A 20971-nucleotide genomic window follows, 5' to 3' on the forward strand; every position below is an offset into this window, starting at 1 on the left:
TTGAACCTGTGAGCGGGGGACATAAATGACGGACGGTTCGCCAACGCGGAAGTTTGGTTTCAAGAGTGGCTACAAGAGGTCTGATTTATTGAAAACTACCAAACTTCTTCGTGTAGCTGGTATATTGTGACCACAGCGGGTTAAAAGAGGGGCGTACGTTTCCGTGTGCTTTAAGTTAACGCAGAAATGTCGCACATTAAGGAGAACATCGACAAACTGAGTCGCTTTTACGAGCGGTACATTGAGTATGTGAGGAGAAACCCAGCTGCCACAGCACAGCTGGAGAGCACCGTGCGGACACTCTCCTACCTGATCGCAGGTCAGTGACAGCAGGCAGAATTAAATGTGGCTCAGCTTCAGGTCTGACTGCAGAGCAGATACGAGTTTCATTTTCACCCATACAAACATGTCCCCGGCCTCACTGTCCGCAGCGTAATGACTGTCATCACTGTTGGTTTGCAGGGCGGTTTGCGGATTCTCATGAAATATCAGAGCTTGGTGAGTAAAAGTCCAGAGTCAACACAGCTGCTTTTACTCAGGACTCTTCAGCCCGACATACACATGATCTTATCATAGTCCGTATCTTCTTATAAAATGTCAAACAGATGCTAACAAGTCTCACTGATTTGAATTAAATTCAATATTGGTATCAAACACCAGCTCGGCTGTAGAAGATAGTAGATTCATTAACTGGTCAATTAAGAGAAAATGAATCAATAACTATTTAATAATCTAAAGTTATCAAACAAAAATGTTCTCAAAGTGAAGACTGGTCATTGATTATTGAATATATTTGGCTTTTGGGATGATTATTGTCACCTTGAGCTCTGAGAATTTTGACATTTTAAAGGTGAAATGATTCATTTAAACTAACAGATGAATCGCTAACGATGACCAGTCTGTCTCTAAACGCATCATTTGTAGTTCTGTGAATGTACAGTTCACGTCGTGATTCTCAGGTGATTGACAGCCAGCGACGCGTCATCCCTTCGTTTCTGAAGATCTTCCTCCTCGTGGCTCTTTGTCTTTTCAGTGTACTCGGCCTCCAACCTGCTGGTGCTGTTCAACGACAGTATTCTGCGCAAAGGGCTCAGATGCAGCTTCCCTGTGGTGAGCGACCGCTGCATCACTCAGATTTCACTCACAGGGAAATAAACATTTTGTCTGAGGCGGGTTTGGATTATTCACTGCTGGACACGACGCAAAGTATGTCAGTAAAAATCCCTCAGGTCTGCTGGTTGGCAGCAATCTGGGAGGGGGTGTAGGAGGTTTTTCTGGTTTATGCAAAGGATGGAGGGAAGCGCTCTCACTTTATATTTATATTATATATAAATATATTTGTACCGACTACTGCAAAGTGTGCAGGTGTGTTTAACCCTGAGCTGCACACTGACAGGTGTGTCGTGTCGTGTCGTGTCGTGTCGTGTCGTGTCGTGTCGTGTCGTGTCCAGTCTCTCTCTCAGCAGCGGCTCCTCACCTGGCTGTCTGTGCTGGAGTACGTGGAGGTGTTTCTGGAGATGGGAGCCTGCAAGCTGTGGGGTGACATCGGCCGCTGGCTGGCCATCGGACTCATTCAGATTTTTAAGTACGGATTCCTTCTCTTCTGGCTTTCAATTAGATTTATTTTCATCATTTGAAATGGAAATTAACGAGAAGAAAGATTGGAAAATTAAAGAAAATGCTAGAATTTTTAGTTGAACAAACTCAACTTTTTGTGTCTCTTAATATGACTTTATTAAAAATCATATCATAAAGCATACAAAATATGGCCAAAAGTATGTGGACAGCCCTGTTTGTTGCATGTTGCTGGTTGGCGACTCACTCCTGTTTCGACCTGTCGGTGCCTCTGAGCTCAAAGCAGCACATGACATGAGAGGAGAGGAGGCTGCTCTGGAGTCACATTAATGCAGATGATTGTGAAACGAAGCACGTGTGGGTGGAACGTTTCCGTGTCCACATATTTTTGGCCATGTAGTGGATGAACATGAGTGCCTCCGCTCAGTGTGGGCTTGGTTTGATGTAATTTGTCAGCTCATGTTTAGAGAAACTTCATGTCGTCATTTCTAGAATTCTGTGTGATAAACTCTTTTTGAACACTTTTTAAATCGCATGTAGCGTGATTACACTGTGTGTCTCTGACCCGTCTTCCTCTCACGTTGACCTCCAGGGCAGTTTTTCGCATCATACTTCTTCTGTGGTACAAATCCGGCATCCAGACTTCACCTCCCATAATCCCTCTGGACAGAGGAGCAGAGCTCGTCGGTGAAGGTCTGTTTCTCATCACTTCCTGTCGACATGTTTGTCCTGCAGAGAGAGTTTGATGAATGAATGAATGATGATCGGTGAATAAGTGATGTGTCTACGAGGAGTGACTCCTCCTGCGTTCGCCTCCTCTCCTCCACAGATGACGACGCGGAGCAGCAGGACGACCCCTGCTTCGTGGGTCAGAGGTCAGGACGGGTCATCCGGCCACTGGGCAGCGGTGAGACTACGTCAGCTCTCTCTTTAATCGCTGTAGTGGATTCAAATTGAGGTTTAACTTTTCACAAAAAAGACTTGAAGAAGTGTCAAACATGCAGTGTGGGATTTCTGCCACTAGGGGTCTCTCAATCTAGTCTTGGGACCATCTTTAACGGGGCAGTTGGGGACACAGACCCCCCTCAAAATGACTATGACTGGAGGATTTACTGACTTTTCTTCTTCACCTCCTCTCGTCTCTGGTGCTCCAGCTCGCCTCCTGCAGCCTCGGCTGGGAGCTGCACCGGCTCAGAGGAAGAGGAGGAGAGGCTTAAACGGGCAGAGGCTCAACAGCAAACCAACACAGCTGAGCATCCAGGAGACCATCGCTGAGTCTGTGTTCATCGGACGGCCGCTCGTCCACTGTATCCTTCACTGTTTGTCACTTCGGCCCGCACGGAGACTGAATTACAGGTTCATCCAACAGAGAACGCACTCAAAAATGTTTCAGATTTCTAATCTGAGTCTGAATCTCATCTGTATTTTCATGTCATCCAGCTTCAGTGGGAGGACAAATCTGTGATCATCTTTCAGGACAGAGCAGCCAAACTGAAGCAGTTTATCATAATTGACCTGAATATGAACCCAAAAACTGTGGTTTCTGTCCGATGAGCCTGAACAGACTGAAGGTTTATGGGGAATCTTCATCTTTTCAACATTTAAATTCTAGTTGATTTTACTTTGCAGGTGTTGTCTTTGTTTTATTGAACAGTTCTATAGAAATGAAGTTTGTTGTTTTTAATAAATTGACCTCCTCGGTCTCTGAACTGACGCTGTCCTGCATTACCCACTTTGACCTCTAGATGGCGAGAGCTGTGTGTTCCTCTGCAGGGTGTCCTTCAATAGAAAGCTGTGTGTGAGGGGTGGGAGTGAAATGGACATGGACCAACGCTTCAAGACGCTTTTGTCCACATTTACACAAATCACCCAAAACAAGTTAAAATCAGGCCAAAACACTTTTCTTTTAAAAGCAGAGCGAGGAGCAAAAGAGCCACAGTTAGAACCAGACTCCTGCTGTAGTTTGTAGTCTTAGGAGTTTTTCCTTACAGCAGACCCTCCTGACTGCAGTGCTCTGCCTCGGCCTCTGTGGAAAACAGTCCTGGAAGCCGTGGCTCATCTCCGGAGTCCTCGAACTTTCCAGGTGAACAAGCTCCTCCTTTTTAATTTGTTCACCTGTAATCAGAAACACTTTGAACGGCACGTCTGATCTTTATCTTCACAACACAAACCGTGTTTGTTTGAAGCAAACTTAACATCTAAACATGTTATTTGTGCATCGTTGTCATTATTTTTGCCGTTGCAGAAGTTAACTCACGACACACAAAGCTGTCATTAAGATGTTCATGGAGTTTTCAGCTGTGAGGATTTAGTCCAAAAGTTTTCTCCTTTGGTTTTTACTCATCATGCAGCAGGCCGACGTTATGTTCTCCTCTGTGTTTTGGAGGAAACAAATATTTCTGTTAATGGATAAAATATGAAATAAAGTCAGGAATCAAGAAATCATCCAGTGTAAATGTTGAAGGAGCTGAATCATTTCATGTGCATCAGGTTTGAGGTCACAAGTTGCTCGCTGTGCCGTCAGACGTTCACCTGAAACTTCAGCTTGTTTTAAACATGCAGTGTGACATTTCTGCCACCAGGGGTCTCTCAGTCACAAGAGTAACAGACAGCGTAGTTTGACGAGGCGGCAACCAGGTGAAACGTACTGTTACCTTGAATAAAATGACAGATTTCTCAGGGTTTTTAACTTTTAAGACGATGTAAACGTTGACTCATCAAAGCGTACCAGAGAGGTCAAGTCATTTTTAGGCATTTCAATCCAGAAATGTTCCACATTCTGCCTTTAGGATGTCTGTCACACCTGACAGGTGTGCGCTGATTAATGAAAACGGCAAACTGAGAGTCGCCTAGGGGGCAATTCTCAAGAGAATGAGAGAATTCCTTCAGTCATTTGTCTTTGTTTCCAGCTTCGCTGTGCTCAGCGAGGCAAAGTTTCAGAATGGATGGGAGAGGGCCGAGATGAGGAGGAGAACCTTTCTTTTCCTCTACTACCTTCTGCGTTCACCCTTCTATGACAAGTACTCAGAGTGAGTATCTCAGTGTGCACGGTGACGCCTTCATCCAGTTCCATCAGGTTCACATCCAGAAACACAAAGATGTTCAGTTCACGAGGACAGAAAGCAGAAGAGCAGCAGTTTTAGAAGCTGGAACCACAAATTTCTGCTTAGAAATGACTGAAACGATGAATTGATAATCATTATTTATTATTAAAAAAAGCACAATTGTTGTGTTTTAACGGCCGTGACTGTGTCCTCGTCTGCAGGGAGAAGATCCTCTTCCTGCTCAAACTCCTGGCTGATCACGTCCCAGGAATCGGGCTCGTGGCGCGTAAGTACGGCGGACGGTCCGCTGAGCTCTGCGTACGAGCTTTTCAACGTCACTTTAAATGTATAGTTCTTATTTCTGAGGAGTTTGACCTTCACAAGGTCAGGACTGTGTGGGTGTGGTTTCACCTCAGATTGACTGACAGTGTTACTGATGTACACCCCCCCCCCCCCCCCCCCCCAACAGCTGCCACCATTCAAGTCCTGATTGGAGCTTTTCCTGCTCAGCACAGGTGAAAACACTGTGGTCTGAAATGGGTTTCAGGGCCTTTAAAGGAAAGAAAGTGGCTTTATTTTGACTTTATTCCCGTTAAAAATCATTTTATATTCCATTATTTAATAGATATGAAATCTTTTAATGTTTCCTGGAAAGTAGAAATATCATAAACTTTGTTCCCGTTGTTGAACTGTAGATATAAAACTTCATTTCGTCCGTGTTCAGTCGGCCTTCTGTGACTCACTGAACGTGTCGGCTCGGCTGCAGTAAACAGGAATTACCTGAAAGTCTAAAAGTTAAAGTCTCCTTTTTTAATGATTCCTACCAAACGATGGAGTTGTTGCAGAGGAAGCTGCTGGCGCCTCACAGCTACAGCATCAGATATTCTGCTGTTCCTGACGTCAGCGAGTGCGTCTGTGGACTGTGTGGCTCCACGTTTAGCCTTCAGCGGACGTGCGAGGTGAAGACTCGTCCTCCAGCTGTCTGAGTCACAGGCCGACACAGTCATGTGTTCATCAGGTGGAAACCTGAGCAGCGAGTCAGGGCTCATTTTCCCGTCAGCATCGTTTGCTTTATCTATCTGTACCCACATTGTCGCCACTCGTAGCCCAAATGACTTGTGTTTAATACGATGGTGGCTCAGATGTGACTGACTGGCAGCCACTTATTCAGACAGTTGAGTTTTATGGGCGGCATATCGAGTCAAGCATGTGTGAACAGAAAAAATGCTGCAGCCTCAGCTCTCAGCTCTCCCTCTGATCTCTGTTCAGGCCCTCTGATGGATTACCTCCCCACCTGGCAGAAGATCTACTTCTACAATTGGGGATAAAACCTGCTGGACGCGCTCTGATCTTTGACCTCTGTGAGGCAACGAGGGCGACGGCGAGGAAGGACCGCGAGGGACAGACGATAATTCCCCCAAAAATCTGCTGAAATGATGCCAAACGATCTCCTCTGACTGACAGCGAGGAAGCTGATTTTAGACTGCTGATGGATTGTTGTGAGATTACTTCCAGTAATCAGCAAACAGGTTTTATTACCTCGAGCGTGACACGACGCGGCGCTGCTTTGATTAATGCTGAAGAGAAATTTGCCGCTCTCTGAACACTTATGTATTTGGTGGATGGAAGGTTGTTTTGGGGGCAGTGTTGTTTTATAACTTCCTCCTCGTCCACAGCTCTCGCAGTGACGCCTGATCCAGGGTCAGCGGTTCACTGCAGGGCAGAAACCCTCCCAGAGAGGACGTAACACTAAGCAGTCATGACTGAGAATCACATTTATAAAGCCGAGTGAAACGTGAACCCCTGCGGCGCTCAATTCCCCGTCCTTTGATTCAGCTGGCCAGTTTTTATGTGAGGACGAGGACACGCACAAACCGAGCGACTGTAAAATACCAACACGAGCAGCTTCGACATCGGCTAAACTTGTGCGACAGCACAAACAGGTTTCAGGCTGTGTGTGTGTGTGTGAGAGTCAATGAGCAGGAAGCGGCAGATGTTTTCAATCTTTATTAACATACTGAATAATTTTCTTTTTGTAGCCTACAAATAAATAGTTGAATGTTTCATCGTTTCAGTCCACGTTTGTTGCTTGTTGGAGAGTTTATCATGGGTGGGACACACACGGCATGGCCACGCTGGGAAAGGATGACGCTCTTATCCATCAGAGGAAATTACAAACCGGTCCGCAGACCTCAGCGATTTATTGGATGTCGAATCTGCCAGGAACGAGACGTGATGAGTGTGGATATTAGATAAGATCAGTATCTGATGAGGTGTTTACTGTGACTCATGCCAGCTGTTCATATTATACGGAGTTCATTCTGGGCTGATGCCATTTGATGTCTACCGCCTCTGAGTTTAATCATTTGGCCTCATCATCATCATCATCATCATCATCATCATCATCATCAGTGACAGGCACCACCGCTGGGATGCGGCTCACACCTCCAGTGTTAAGTGTTTTTTGTTAGCCGGCGGGTCTGAAAACGAGCAGATAAAACTGTAAACTGAAGACTGAAGTCAGCCTTCCAAAATAAAAGTTCACACTGCAGAGAAAAGAAAAGGCAGCGCGACATCAGGGCGTCTCTGCGTCGTTAAACGGAGACGCGCTGTTGAAACAGTGGTCGTTTATGAGCTGGGGCTAGGCGCGTTCTGACGTCTGGCTCGTTCTCTCCATACTTTAACGACGCCTCACATGAGCGTGAGGCGCCTGTTCGGGTCTGACCTCCACTTTAAAATCCTCTGCTGAGTCTGTCTGTCGAACACGTGAGCGAGTCGCACACTCCTGGATCAACAGCAGCGAGGACGTTAAATACGTGACGCTCCGACGCTTCAGTCTGTTCAGACAGAAACGCTTAGTCCAAAGCTCACAAACGCTCAGAGCTGGATGTGAATGAGAAACTCAGCTGTGAACAAACTGGACTGAGTGAACACTGAATGCACACATCGTGGATTCTTCTGCAAATTAACGCTGGAAATATATACGGCACCCTTTTTAATATCACAATAAAATGAACAAAAAAAAGACTTAAGCATGAAGGAATAATATGAATCAAAAACAACACTTTGATTTATGTAGAAGGAATAATATAGAGCAGAACTAACTCTGACGTCATTTTGAAAACTAAGACCAAAAAATTCTCCACAGTAAATTGCGACGTTGCTCCTGGTTTGGAGAAGATGGCGCCCTGCGATGTTTCCTTTAAGAAAATAAAACTCAAGAGTCTGAAAATGAGAATGAGAGAAGAAAACACTGTCTCACTCCTGTGAAATCGTCTCTAAAAGAAGGTGGGCGACAAGTTCTTTCCCATGCAATCCTTTCCGCTTCCCTCTCGGCCCATCTACGCCGCCCAAATGCTCGTGTCGTGAGGAGGCTGCTCGGCTCTACGCAGGCGTTAGTAAGTCTTCCCGCGGGTCGGTGCTCGCTCGCCGGGGTCGCTCAGTAGGAGCCGTAACGATCCTGAGAAGACATTAAAAAAGCAGACAAATGAGCCAACAGGAGAGATCACCATGCCGGATCGTTCCCAGAGCTCCTGCAACCAGAAGTCTCACCTGGATTGTATTCATCACTCCGTTGGCGAGGACAGCCATCTTGCCCGCGACGGTCTTCACTCCTTGTTTGAACTGTGCGATGTCGGGGCCGGAAGGGAGCACGCTGTCAAAGCCCGACGCCCTCCCTGAGAGGAAGACAGGAAGCAGCACAGGCGTCACCTTCAGCGTTCACTCAGTTTTACGTGAGGTTTGGTTTTCGGGACGGGGGGCGGGGAGGACAGGGGGGACGGGTGGATGGGGGACAGTTAGATACCAAACCAAGCAGCAACCTCCGGGCTGAAGAATGAAGCCAAAACATGAGCTGCCGTTCCTCAAATGGCCATTCAAGGCTCCAAAAGCGAGTCAGTCCCCATAGACCTCCACATTAAAACGAGTGTACAGCAGAAATAAACAGCCTGATGCAGAACCGTCTGGCCTCTGCAGCTGGTTTCCTCATTCACTACATAACTGCACAGCGCTCATCCTGATATGACTCACTCATTAACATGATATTAGTTTGAAGTTATGCATGATTCTGGGCGTGGACGCTCTTTCAGCTACCAGGCTCCACTCAGCTCCACCCGAGCTCCATCTTATTCTCTCTGAGCTCTCAGAGCTTCACAGCAGGTCTGAACGCATCAGTGAGTGAACGGCTGACAAACACACACACTGTAGTTTACTCTGACTCAGGTCACACACACACCGTCCTGCTGCCTCAAACACTCACTGCAGCACCAAACGTGGATTCATCCTCCGCTGAAAATAGTCCCCAGCAAACGCTCTCTCTCTCTCCTGTTTGCTAAAAGCTGCAGTGAGCAGTTGGTTTCTTTTACAGGAACTAAAATCAGCTCACTGATGTGGAGATTCACAGCATGGACACTAAGAAAAACAAACAGCTTTTACCTTTATGGTCGCTGCCGTCCCCAAACAGGTCAGCTGAGCTGATGGAGGTGCTCCCAGACATGGTCTCCAGTCTTGTCTTTGCATCATACTGAGACGAGAAGACACTGACGTCAACACCTCAGAAATAACAGTCCAGTTTTACAGAGAAACCGTTTCTCTCTCCGTGAGCTGGACGTGCTGCTGCTGGAGGACGAAGATGAGCTGCCTCACCTCTGCGCTGCTCTCCCGACCGAAGAACATGTCCGAAGAGATCGCCTTCGCGTTGGCAAACTTCTGTCTGGCCTCGCTCGACTCGGACACTGGAGCCGACGCCTCGGCTTTTCTTCTGCTGGGAAGTCTGGAATGAACGGAGAGGCCGAATCAGAGCTGCAGCCAGCGAACGCCGCTGCTTACACAGACTGTGCGTGCGTGTGTGTGCGTGTGCGTGCGTGTGTGTGTAGATACCTCTCTCCTATTGGCTGAATACTAGAGATGGTGACCTCCTCTTTGGGGTCCTCCTTCTCCAGAGCCCAGGAGGTGGTAAAGGAGGCGGTCCCTCCCTCAGTGTCCCACCGGGATCCAAAGCTGTCTCCCACTGTAAATGGGTTGTCCTTATACCTGAAACATCAAGCAGAAGATGAAGGACAGCGTCCCTGCAGGCCTGGAGACCGTAAACCAGCAGGCGTCCTCCGACAGGTGTCGTACGTACTTGGGGGGTCCGGAGGTGAAACCCGGCTCGTCAAACATGTCCAGTTTGGAGCGAGAGGATTTGGCCCCCACAGGAGTTTCCTGCTCGATCACCTGCATCTCCGACATCACCGAGTGAGACACGGCACTGAAACAGGAAACACACACTTAGAGATGGAACGACGGCGCCGTGATGACGACACATCGCTGAGGCCTCGCCTGCATGGCCCACGTGGGAGCTGATCCCAGGAGCCTCGCGCTGACCCCCCACGCTCCGATCTTACCTCCTGTTGCCGAAGCCCATGCCCAGCCTCTCCGCCTGCTCTCTCTTCTTGCCTTCCATGTTCTGGAGCTTCTTCTCCTCCACCTTCCTGTCGATCTCCAGCTCTTTGTAGGCCAAACGCATCGAGGCCACGCTGCAAAAGCCACAACGAGTGACGTCGGGTGAAGCTGATCTCGGTTCAGTTTTAACTGAATTGTCCAATAAGAGATAAAACAACACATCTGTGATCTTACATGGACTCCTCGGCCTGTTTCTTGGCCTCAGCAGCCTGCTCCTCCCTCATCTTCTCGGCCACCTGCGCCTGCTTCTCCACCTCAGAGAAACTCTTACTGCTCACCTTCTGGGCCCCGAGACCTTTCTTTGCACCGAGCTGCATCGGAGGGAGAGGTCAAAGGTTAAAGTTCATCCTGGGCTCTGTGCTGAGAGCAGCTCATATCCGTTAAAGGCTCCACTTTAACAGTTAGCATGTGTGGGCTGTGACTCCGCTGGACAAAAGGTCTAAACAGATGCAGCACAGACAGAGATATCATCTTATTTATGCGCTAAGCTACTAGCAGCTAACGTAGCCTCGAGCCTGGTCAGCTCACGTCTTTCTGACTCCACACCTGCACATCTTTTTAAAACCGGACATACGGAGTTTCTCTGATTTTGTGTCTCACTGGAGACGCTGAGGACTTCCTCCACCCACTGTTAGAGGTGAACATCTTTTCAATCCAGCTCCTCAAACACAAGGTTCGTGCTTTGCTGAAAATGTGACTCACCCCTTTTTTGGCAGCCATGGGCTTCTTTTTTCCAATGATGGACGGCTTCACATCTGTAACACAAGAGGCAATCTGCTGAAAAACTGCGAGGTATTTCTATTCTGAAGCCTCCGTTTGGCCGAGCAGGAAGCCTGAGAATGACTTTCACACTGAAATTAAAGCAAGACAAACGCAGCGGCTCAGAAAAACCAAGCTCAAACTGCAGAGCAGCACTGAGAGCAAACCAGTTGGTTTAATTGTTAGGTCGTTTTCACACCTGACCCAGCGGACTCGGTTCGATTGGGGAGCTGAAAGTCGCAGCATTGTTTCATTTATCACTTGTTTCGGTTCTGCTTTCACGCTGTGATTTCTAAAGCGGACTGAACTTTCTGAGCAGCATCACGTGGTTGAAAGGGGCGCTCGTCCATTGGACAAAGTAGGAGGAGAAATCCCTCCCTCCCGGCCCGGAGAAACAACAGTGAACACAACTGTTCCTATAACGCTATCGTAGCTCGTCAGGGACTGATTCTGTTATTTTCCTAAATTTGATGATCTAACATGTGACAACAGATGAGCTCAGAGTTTAAGGACTGTGACTGTTGGTAGCTGTGATTTGATTTTGTTTAAATATGCCAAATTGTGAATTTATGGGTTATTGTTCAGACCATTGAGCTAAGCTAGCTAGCAACTGCTAATGTCAGCCGTCACTTGTTGCCATAGCAACTGTAAACATTCACGTAAGGACTAACGAGCTGCAAATAGAGATGCAGAATCAAGCTGAATTATTAATACAGATGAGACATGTTGTATGTTAGCATGCGTATGCTCTGCGTACAGCGTCACTGCGTACATTTGGTCCTGTGTTTGGTCCGGTGAGCTTTCACACTGCAGACAAACCGAACCAGGGACCCACGTTTTCAGGCGGACCAGAGTTCGCTTGTTTGGTCCGCAGCAGAGTTCGGACGAGCTTTCACACCTGCCCAAACGAAGCGGACTATCCGAGGAAACGAACTCTGGTCCGTTTGAAGTGGACCAAACAGCTCTGGTGTGAAAGTGGCCTTAATCTCAAACCGCCTCTGCTCAGTTAAAGGCCGGTAAACCAGGACACCACAGCATGACTTGGATTTTTAGTTAGCAGCCAGATGAAAACCTTCAAGCTCTCACAACACTGCTGTTAGTTTGCTTTTGTCATGAGAAAATGAACAGACAGATGCTTTGGAGAGAGACAGCCCGCCCTGACGAACACTGTTATTAGAATTCTTTGATCTCATTCATCATTGTGATGTTAGCTTTTGTGGGAAATGCCAGCAGCAAGTATTCACCCTCGCAGTAATCCCCTGCAGGTACATCAGACAGCTCCATGACGGCTGCTCTACATTTACACAAATCAATGCGCAGATTTTTTCTGTCTGATTCTGACAAGCTCGTCAAGGAGTAAACTACCACGAGCACTCTTTCCATTACACAAAGAGCAGAGAGGGGAAGGCGGACGATTGGACGCCGCGTCAGTCAAGCGCCACAGCCATGCGTCACAGCGTTAGCAGCTATGCCCACTCCAGTCACCTGTAGGTGTCCGTCCCTCCTGTGACGACAAACGCATGGAGTCCTCTACAGGCCAGGACAACGCGGTCATAAGCGAGACACAGAAGAAGCTGATTTAACAGAAGAGTAATGTTTACGGGCGAGGTCTGAGCCCAGGTTAGGCTACTGAATCCACCGCCAGCACCAACACGGCTGATGACGCGTTTAAGACTATGAATTATTAGTCAGTTAACCAACATAAGAAACTAATCAGCAGCTACCCTGAGAAACTGTTCTGAGTCATTTTTAAGAAAACCGTCATTCCACAGGTTTAACTTCAGCGTGATCGTTGCTGCTGTTATCATCAAAACGTGACTAACTGACTGCCAAACTGTAACTTCTGCATTTATTCCCCCTTTGTGTCTTTAATGTTCACATTTCTTACACGTTTTCTGAACAGGGTGAGGTTCAGTACATGTTCCCAGGTGTGAAGAGATGTGTGCTGCTTGCTTCTTCATATGTATCTCATGTAAGTGATCGTGCTTTGATTTGTTCTCACTGTCTACGTACAACAGAACTCTAAATGAGCAAGGTGTGTGCAGGTATGTCTTCAGTCACTACAGATAATTATTACTTTGCAAACATAACTGAAGGGTGAGTGTGTGGTTCTTGGAGATCACCCGGAGGAGGAAAAAACGAGGCCTTCAATCACTGACACAATCTACCTGGGACGGGACTGGGAAATCACCATTCCTGGCGCTGATTTCTCTTGAGTGCTGCGTGTTTTTAAATCATTATCATCATAACCATGTGATCATATAACATCCAGAGACCGAGGCGAGTACATTATGTATCCTCTGAATGAGCACGGATGTCAAACGGGGGTGGGAAATGGTCAATGATGGCACTGAAGTCAGAGCGAGGCGATGCCTGCGCCTTCGCTCACAGACGCTGATTCGAGCTAACAGACTCACCGATGGATGCTCTGGGTGACGTGCTCAGACCGTCGATGCTCGGTCCGTCCTCTGGCTCTAGAAAGGAGCAGAGGAGAAACATTTCAAGCGAATGTTGCTGACTTTCATTCATCACATGCAGCTGAATCCCCCTAAATCAAAGCCTGGACTGATTCAGCTGTTTTAAAGCAGCGCTGCAACATCAGACGCCGCCTGCTGATCGTCCATCCATCTCCACCTCAACACCTGCAGTTTTTGACGCAGTCCATCTGTTACCTGGCCAAGATAACCCCAATGACATCACTATAACCCCGTCAGGGTTGTTTTCTCAGACCTCCAGGGCCACACGTTACGCAGGTAACTGAGTAAAACAGGAAGGTAACTGATTTTACTAACGGTTGTCGTCCTGGCCTTTCGTGGTCGTGTCCACCAGCTGTGGGGTGATGGCGGCTCCATTCTGCTCTGGCTCAGAGGGCGGCGCCATACTCCAGTCATTGGCAGGCTGCTGAAAAGGAAAAAAACACATCCAGGTGGTTCATCATTCATCTTTTAAATATGTTTCTAAACAGAAATGAACCATTCCCGGGCACGTGGCGACCATCTTTAAACTCACATATAACATGCTTCCTGAAGACGGCAGCGGGTCGTGATTTTGCAAAAAACAAACCTGTGTATGTTCCGCAAAGAAGTCTGCCTCCTTCTTCTCAGGAGCAGCTGGAGATCCTCCCGCAGAGGAGTCAATCCACAGCTGCAAGAGCACAGGACGAGCGTGAACACACACACACACACACACACACACACACACACACACACACACACACACACACACACACACACACACACACACACACACACACACACACACACACACACACACACACAGAGCAGGTTTACAGCTCGTTATGTGATCATCACGTCCTGTGATTGGTAGACTCGCTGCAGACTCTGGACCTGGCCTGCTTCCACGGCTCACACACTGATAACTACTGATGACCATCCAATGAGAAGCACTACGTCAGCGATCCACAGGACAAACACTTCTGATGATTACTGTGTGTGTTTGCAGCGTGGTTCATGTTTCCCGAGGAAGAGAGCAGACGTGTGTGTGTACGATACGATGATTCAAGCCTCAAACTCGGCTAAGTGTGGGTTTGCTGTCTCTCACTAAACTACCTGCGTTCAGGTGAATAAAGTCAGGCTTGTCCTGTCAGACGGGATGTGTCTTCCTGTCAGTTACAACATCTTCTGAGGAATGAGAGGTCTGACAGACCGAGGGCTGAAAGCGCAGCTTCATGCTGTTGGTGCATATATTCCCCAAACCGTTCCCACTGGCTCATACTCACATCCGTGCCGTACTTGGACAACGCAGCGTTGGCTTGCTGCCGAATCTTCTCTCTGTACATCTGGGCTGCACGGCTGTTGTACTTGGCGTTGGTGTCGTTTGTGGAGCAGCCATGCTGGCGGAAGAACGCCGTCTTCAGACAGGAAGAGACGGCGAGTTATTGAATCACATCGCAGAAGTCCTCCCAAACAACACCAGCTGATTACAGATGATGTTTTCAGTTCATTTCATGAGTGGTCAGTCTGACTTACCGCGTTGGCGTTGCCTCCAACCTGCATACATCTAAGCTGAAACCAGTTCCAGTTGGAGTCTAGCTCAGTGGATCTGTGGGGAAAAGGGAAGAACATGGAAAGTCAGCAGTATGCCAGGCACACCTGAGCATGGCTCTACAGGTGACCAAGTATCCCAGAAGAGTCTCATTCAATCACAATCTGTGGTCGAAAGACAAAATCACTCCCTACACAGCACATCCTCCTCATTCTTCTGAGCATTCGATCAGGCCTTTGATGAATAACCAGTGATTGGCTAATGCTGAAAGTCCCGCGTGAAAACAATCAATTTAGGAAAACTGCTTTCAGTTATGTGGCGCACACATTAAAACTTAATGAAACTGTACCAACAGGTTAGTTTAAAACCAGCCCACATGCACATTAACTGTTCTTTCTCCTTATTTTCATGTGGATTCGTTCTGTTTGAACTGTTTGAACTCTCGACATCACTGGAAATCAAGCCACGGGAGCTCTTGACGTACGAATAACGTCTGACTAAATGAATTGTACCTGGCTATTAAAGTGCCGCCGCCACTCCCTGACAGTTCAAGACCTCACTTAAACTGTCAAAAAAGACTCAAGGTGACGACTGGTGACGGCTACCCTGCCACGTTATCCTCGAGCCTACCTGATGAAGCTGAGATGAACTCCCAGGGAGCGGTGGATGCCTGAGCAGTCGATGCACAGGAACACACCATACGGGATGCTGGCCCAGCTGGGGTTTTTGGCAGCACAGTCGAAACAAACCTGAGCACAAACAGCACGCACACACAGCGTCAGAATGGTAATTACATTGTTCTGCAGCAACACGGTCACCATGAAACTGATGCTTTCAGGAAGTGATGAAAAACGTTGTTTTGTCTTTTGGACCAACAGTCTGAAAGAGGCCGGAACAAGTGCATTTCTGGATTTTGTGCTTGAAAAATGACTTTTACAGATTCTTTCATTATCAAAATTGTTGCAGATTAATGTTCTTATCATCACCCAGCTGTTTCAGCTGTGTATAACATGTTTCCGTAGACCGGCCACCCACAGAAAAACTTGGAGAAACAGAGGAAAAATGCCTGATTTTGGATGGAAGGATCTGTGGTAGTTGCACAAAGTAAAGCAGTGATTCCAAAACTTTTCTGTCGCCTTTAAAGGCTGAAAACGGTTTTTACACACAGAATGGCTCTCCTGCTACGGACAGTGAGCACGATCGGCCTCTTCATAACCTGGATTTAACTCATGTTTGCTTAACGAGCATCACGTCCGTTTCCTTTTACTGACCAGCAGATCTGCTCGTTATGCGGTGTAAACGTTGCTGGCCTGACTCTGAATAACTGTGTGAGCACAACAGCAATGTATTTCTTAAGTGTGCACACACAAACCATCCTCCACACCTTTTCATAGCATAGACTGTGACTCGTCCAAGTGGGAAACGCACAGGTGAAACTCATTACTTTAATGATGTCTGTGTTTCAGTTATGCAATGCAGCACCCGAAGAGGAAAGTTTCAAAACCTCATCGTGGTTCATTTAACATTTCGCCTGGTTGTTTGCCAGCTGCGTCTGGATCTGCACCGGTTTGGCTGCAAATCTTAGAAATATCATAAATGGACGTACTGAAGCTAAAGAAAACAGGAAAATTATGGTGGACATAACAAACAGACGGTGTCAAAGCAGAATGCCACAGAGACACTTTAATTAATAAAGGATAATTATCATGTGATTATAACTTACTCTAAGCTGGCCGAACAAACCACAAACATCAAAATAATGAGAACAGAGGAAAGGCCAAACTAACAAGAAGAACCTGGGCGAACAGAATCAGTATTCATGTTTTTAGGAGGCTTAACGACCGTAATGTCACAGCAACAAACAGAGGATTCAATCTGTTATCCATAATTTTGAGACCTGACTGCTCGTATCAGTTATTGATTGAGCAAAAATACCAAACATTCTCTTATTGCACCTTCTCAAATGTGAGGATTTGCTGCTTTTCTCTTCTGGATATACCCGTAAACTGGACATGTTTGTGTTGGACTGTTGGTCAGACGAAACAACACGCTGCCATGCTGTCACTTTGGACTCTGATCAGTTCCCAATGTTTGGACATTTCATTGGCTGAACAACCATCGACTGAACTATAATCTAATCTAGATATCTATGGATGATAACAAATAATTTGAACTTGCAGCCCTTGTTGCTGCTTAAAAGAGGACAGGTGACGGACTCCTTACATCCAAAGTCTAAATTTACGTCCAAATGAATGCTTCGCTGAGAAAAGATGGCAGTGTGGTTCACATTGTGTCAGAGTAACGTTATAAAGCCAGGCCTAGCGTGGCTACAGTCCTGGAGCGGAAAACATTTAACATATGCTTTCACTAAAACCATCCTGGTTTTACGGTGTAAAACCAAACGCAAGACACTGTAAACGAAAACTGAACTGAACATATGGCTCTGCCGGAGGCGATGCGGCTACTGTTAGCGACATACGCTAATACTGTCAAACATTACGAGTCAAATGAATAACGTTAATATCTTAACGGAACAGCGTATCTTATTTTGAATATATCTAGAGTTTAGTCTGACTAGTTAACACTCCCCCTCTCATTTTCCCACACGGAGCGTAGCCTCAGCGTTAGCTCCATCAGCACACAAAACGTATACGTGGCCTTTATGTTTGACTGCTTTACCGGTATGCTAGCAGCGGCTAGCTGCTCTGCTAGCTACACTGAACGGGTAGCGGGCCGAGCTACATGCTAGCAAACAGTTAGCCAACCAGCTAACGGCTTCTGACCGAGCAGGCGAAGCTAACCGACGAACGTCTGACACCAGACACCGGAACAACACGACACACGTTCAGCGGCGGCGTCTTATTTGGTTACCTTGTTTGTAGGAATAGACCTTAATCTTTTGAAAATGGTAAGGATTTCAGTCTTATTTGGTTCCGTAGCCATCTTGCCACTGTGATAATTTCCATCAGCTGACGTCACTACGGGTCCTCGTGTGCCTCAAAATATAAAAAGCGAAAGCTGTTTTTGACCTTCGATGCTCGCGGAAGCGAACGTAAAACCTCTAGATGACGAAACTGACTTTAAGTCAAATGATTGGCGCTTCGTCGTTCTATTGAAACTATTAATCTATTGTCAAGTTGCACTTTAAACTATAATATCCGATTGAACTTGATTAATATCTAATTTAAATGTTATTGACAACACTTCGACTGACCCTGTTCTACTGCTCAACCAATCAGCATCAAGCCCTTAATGGGATCAAAGAGTCTGATCAGTCAGGTCTGTGTCTCAGGTGTCCAAAAGGCTGGGCTTTGGGACATATACTTTGTCCTTATGTACAATAATATCAACAAAACCTATGTATATAAATCTATCTATCATACATAGTAATAACCAGTAAATAAGGAGATTATAGAAATATAAATGTCCCTTTTTCCCAAAACAACATTATACTGGTGGATTACTTATTTAATGAGGATTTATTTATTTCTGAGGAGTTTCTTCTATCATCACGTGTAACTCCTGGGAGTCATGCAGAGGTTTTTAATTTAGCTCTTTTACCTCAGCGTTCACTCCATTTATTTATTTATCTGCATTCCTGTTAAATCTATTAAAAATGGAACGACATCATCACATTTAATGTCACCTGGCTTTGTGGACTGGCTCTTACCTCATCATTATGTACTAACACAGTTAGTTTTAAACTATTCCCACATTTTACTCAGCTAAAATATAAAATGTGGACAGGTGTTGACGTAAATTGTGCTCTCTATATTTTATCTCCTTCACTTGTGGTTTAGTTACAGTTTTTTAGACTTTTTTTTGTAATTGATTTAGTGCTTTTATCAGCAGTCATATTGCAGAACATCTGTGTTACTTTGGTCCTGCAGTTTGTGCTATTTGGCCACAACGAACTTGTTCTTTGTTTATTTCAACAAAGGAGAAAAAGAAAGTTTCCAAAAGCCTAAATTGTGGTCTATGTTTGGTAAAGGAAGAAGATTAACACTTCTGAAAACGACTAAGATAAGATAAGATAAGATAAGATAAGATAAGATAAGATAAGATAAGATAAGATAAGATAAGATAAGACTTTACTGATCCCACACCAGGGAATTTTAATCCTTACAGGCAGCAAGTAACATTTGTACAGATAATACAAAAATAGCAAATGCCATAAAAATCCTGCTGCCATAAAAAAGTACTATTGCTAATATTCTTATGAGAAAACTACTGATGACATGTTGTATTGCACCTGACAAATACCACGACTATGCAGTATATGCACAATATATACAGTTTTACTTTCAAAAGTACTATTGCCAATATGGACGATAAATAGTGTAGAAGCATTAGTAAAAAACAATCTGACGAGGTTAAAACTCCAGCGACACTCATCTTACAAGTCCAGTTTTAAGCAGTATTTCTCAGGTGAAGCTGTTTGGAGCGCCTGACTCTAAATATGCATCAGTCAGGCTGCAGGTGAGAGAATCTGCGTCATCACGACTATGTGGGTGCGGTATGTTCTGATGGGGCTGACAGTGATATTTCCCCCCGGGCGTGAGCGCATAGCCTGTCATCACATTTTATAACATATTACTGAACTCTCATTGGCTCAGGTAAATGTGTTACGTCATCGTATTCAGAACGAGCCCTGCCCGCTTCAGACAATAAAACCAGAATAGACCAAAACACAAACATAGAAAGCGTCATGTCAACATAAACAAAATGGCTTTTTGCAGAGACCAGTGTGTTCGTGCACCTTGAAGGGAAAAAAGCTGAGGGAGAAAACAGGTTTTCAGGCCCTTTAAGATAGATCAATACAGCTTAATAACAAGAATAATTCTCCACCAGTTCATGAAATAGTTATATAATAACAAATCTATAAAATATGATGCGTGGTGATAGAGTAGACTTCACATTAAATAAAATAGATCAGCCACACTGTTATAATCAGTCATAATATGTTAGATATATAATATTTGAAATTATTATGATGACACAGGTTTCTTTGCTGGCTCAATAATTACTTATTTGTCCAATATTTTAAGTGCATTTTGCAGATTGCTCTGATGGGTTTCAAACCTTTTTTCCTTCCATGTCCGTTAAGGTAAAGACTGGAACAAGTCAAACAAACGCTCCACATTTTCCCTTTATCATCATCTTTTTCATCTCATCCGTTCGGTTCTGACTGGCCTGAGACTTTCTCTGGTTCTCTTTGTCCATCTTAAATCAGAGAGTCCTCATGAGAAATCATTTAATCAACCAGGAAAACTGTCACCAGTGAATAATTCAGGCTGCTCAGAAAGAGCACAGCTGATAAGAGTCGCCTGCTGTTTGAGCCCTGAACTGAAAGCTGATCGAACTCCAGACTGTGACTCTAAAGCTCGTCCTAATTGAGGGATTAGTGACAATCATGGCTTCACAGCGTCCATCCATTAAACGAGGGAGGGAAGAACCCTCGACAACAAAAGCGTGGACAGTGTTAAGAGTGATTTTTTGGGCCTGCTGGATGCAGTGTCTCGGCTTGATTAGTGCAGCCCAAACCAGTGGATGGAAGTCTGTAGAAAACAAGTGACAAAACATCCGACGACAACGTATAATCAGTTTTAATCATACCTCAAGCTGTCGACAGTGGGTGCCACTTTCTCAAAAACATAATGTTACCGCTCAGCACAGAGCTGGTTTGTCCTGTTGTGTGAATTCCAGGGAACCGCCTTTGACATCTCTGAGACTGAAACTGACTGAACAAACGTTTGTGCAGACAGATTCAGTCAGACATCATGGAGGCAGGTGCAGCTCTCCTGCTGTTGTCTGCACTATGGGGTATTGCCTCAACTCACGGCTTTTACGGAGACAGCATCAGCGTCGACCACCCGCTCATGGAGGAGGATGGGACACTTAAGGTACTCTATTTCTCATTACCTTCTTTAATTTTCATGTATTTTGTTAAAGAGATCAGCAAAATGCATCATGACACTGGGAGGTAAAATGGAGTCCAGCGTCACTGATTGAAGGAACCAGTCAGCCTGTGAAACACCTGCGTCAGGTCTGCGACTGTAACCCACAGAGGATTTATGACCCTCCTTTGTAAAACTCTGTGGAATTTCATGACCTGCAAAGACAAAAATTCTAGACAAATAAACATG

At 45.8% G+C, this 20971-nt stretch overlaps 2 protein-coding genes across 3 annotated transcripts; one reads left to right on the forward strand and one right to left on the reverse strand.

The window, feature by feature from the left end:
• The first annotated feature begins 10 nt into the window (after positions 1-10).
• Positions 11-6692, forward strand: pex16 (peroxisomal biogenesis factor 16). Its single transcript, XM_070978539.1, has 11 exons — positions 11-319; positions 463-498; positions 1034-1110; positions 1452-1585; positions 2168-2268; positions 2405-2482; positions 2730-2882; positions 3586-3658; positions 4485-4604; positions 4841-4905; positions 5889-6692. The coding sequence occupies exons 1-11, from the start codon at positions 187-189 to the stop codon at positions 5945-5947; spliced, it is 1029 nt and encodes a 342-aa protein (XP_070834640.1). The 5' UTR covers positions 11-186; the 3' UTR covers positions 5948-6692.
• Positions 6612-17818, reverse strand: arfgap2 (ADP-ribosylation factor GTPase activating protein 2). 2 transcript variants are annotated; one of them, XM_070978338.1, is made up of 16 exons: positions 17697-17818; positions 15456-15574; positions 14810-14882; positions 14560-14691; positions 13884-13964; positions 13613-13721; positions 13238-13294; positions 10764-10816; positions 10236-10372; positions 10004-10135; positions 9742-9867; positions 9498-9650; positions 9264-9390; positions 9054-9141; positions 8172-8296; positions 6612-8079 (listed from the first exon to the last, which is right to left on the reverse strand). In XM_070978338.1, the coding sequence occupies exons 1-16, from the start codon at positions 17766-17768 to the stop codon at positions 8059-8061; spliced, it is 1605 nt and encodes a 534-aa protein (XP_070834439.1). In that variant the 5' UTR covers positions 17769-17818; the 3' UTR covers positions 6612-8058. The 2 variants fall into 2 exon arrangements, with proteins under 2 accessions (XP_070834439.1, XP_070834523.1); XM_070978422.1 differs by having other exon boundaries at positions 13613-13718; positions 17697-17810.
• Positions 17819-20971: the final 3153 nt, after the last annotated feature.

The sequence above is a fragment of the Chaetodon trifascialis genome, chromosome 1 (genome assembly GCF_039877785.1).
Source record: "Chaetodon trifascialis isolate fChaTrf1 chromosome 1, fChaTrf1.hap1, whole genome shotgun sequence".
Lineage (NCBI taxonomy): Eukaryota > Metazoa > Chordata > Actinopteri > Chaetodontiformes > Chaetodontidae > Chaetodon > Chaetodon trifascialis.

Excerpts from the sequence above, each read along its gene's own strand:
- pex16 (XM_070978539.1), top strand. The coding sequence starts at position 187 with ATGTCGCACATTAAGGAGAACATCGACAAACTGAGTCGCTTTTACGAG. Across the intron at positions 1,111-1,451 it reads TCAGATGCAGCTTCCCTGTG|TCTCTCTCTCAGCAGCGGCT; the intron begins GTGAGCGACCGC and ends TGTCGTGTCCAG. Across the intron at positions 4,605-4,840 it reads TTCTATGACAAGTACTCAGA|GGAGAAGATCCTCTTCCTGC; the intron begins GTGAGTATCTCA and ends CCTCGTCTGCAG.
- arfgap2 (XM_070978338.1), bottom strand. The coding sequence starts at position 17,768 with ATGGCTACGGAACCAAATAAGACTGAAATCCTTACCATTTTCAAAAGA. Across the intron at positions 13,722-13,883 it reads TCTTTGCGGAACATACACAG|CAGCCTGCCAATGACTGGAG; the intron begins GTTTGTTTTTTG and ends TTTCCTTTTCAG. Across the intron at positions 9,391-9,497 it reads ATTCAGCCAATAGGAGAGAG|ACTTCCCAGCAGAAGAAAAG; the intron begins GTATCTACACAC and ends CGTTCATTCCAG.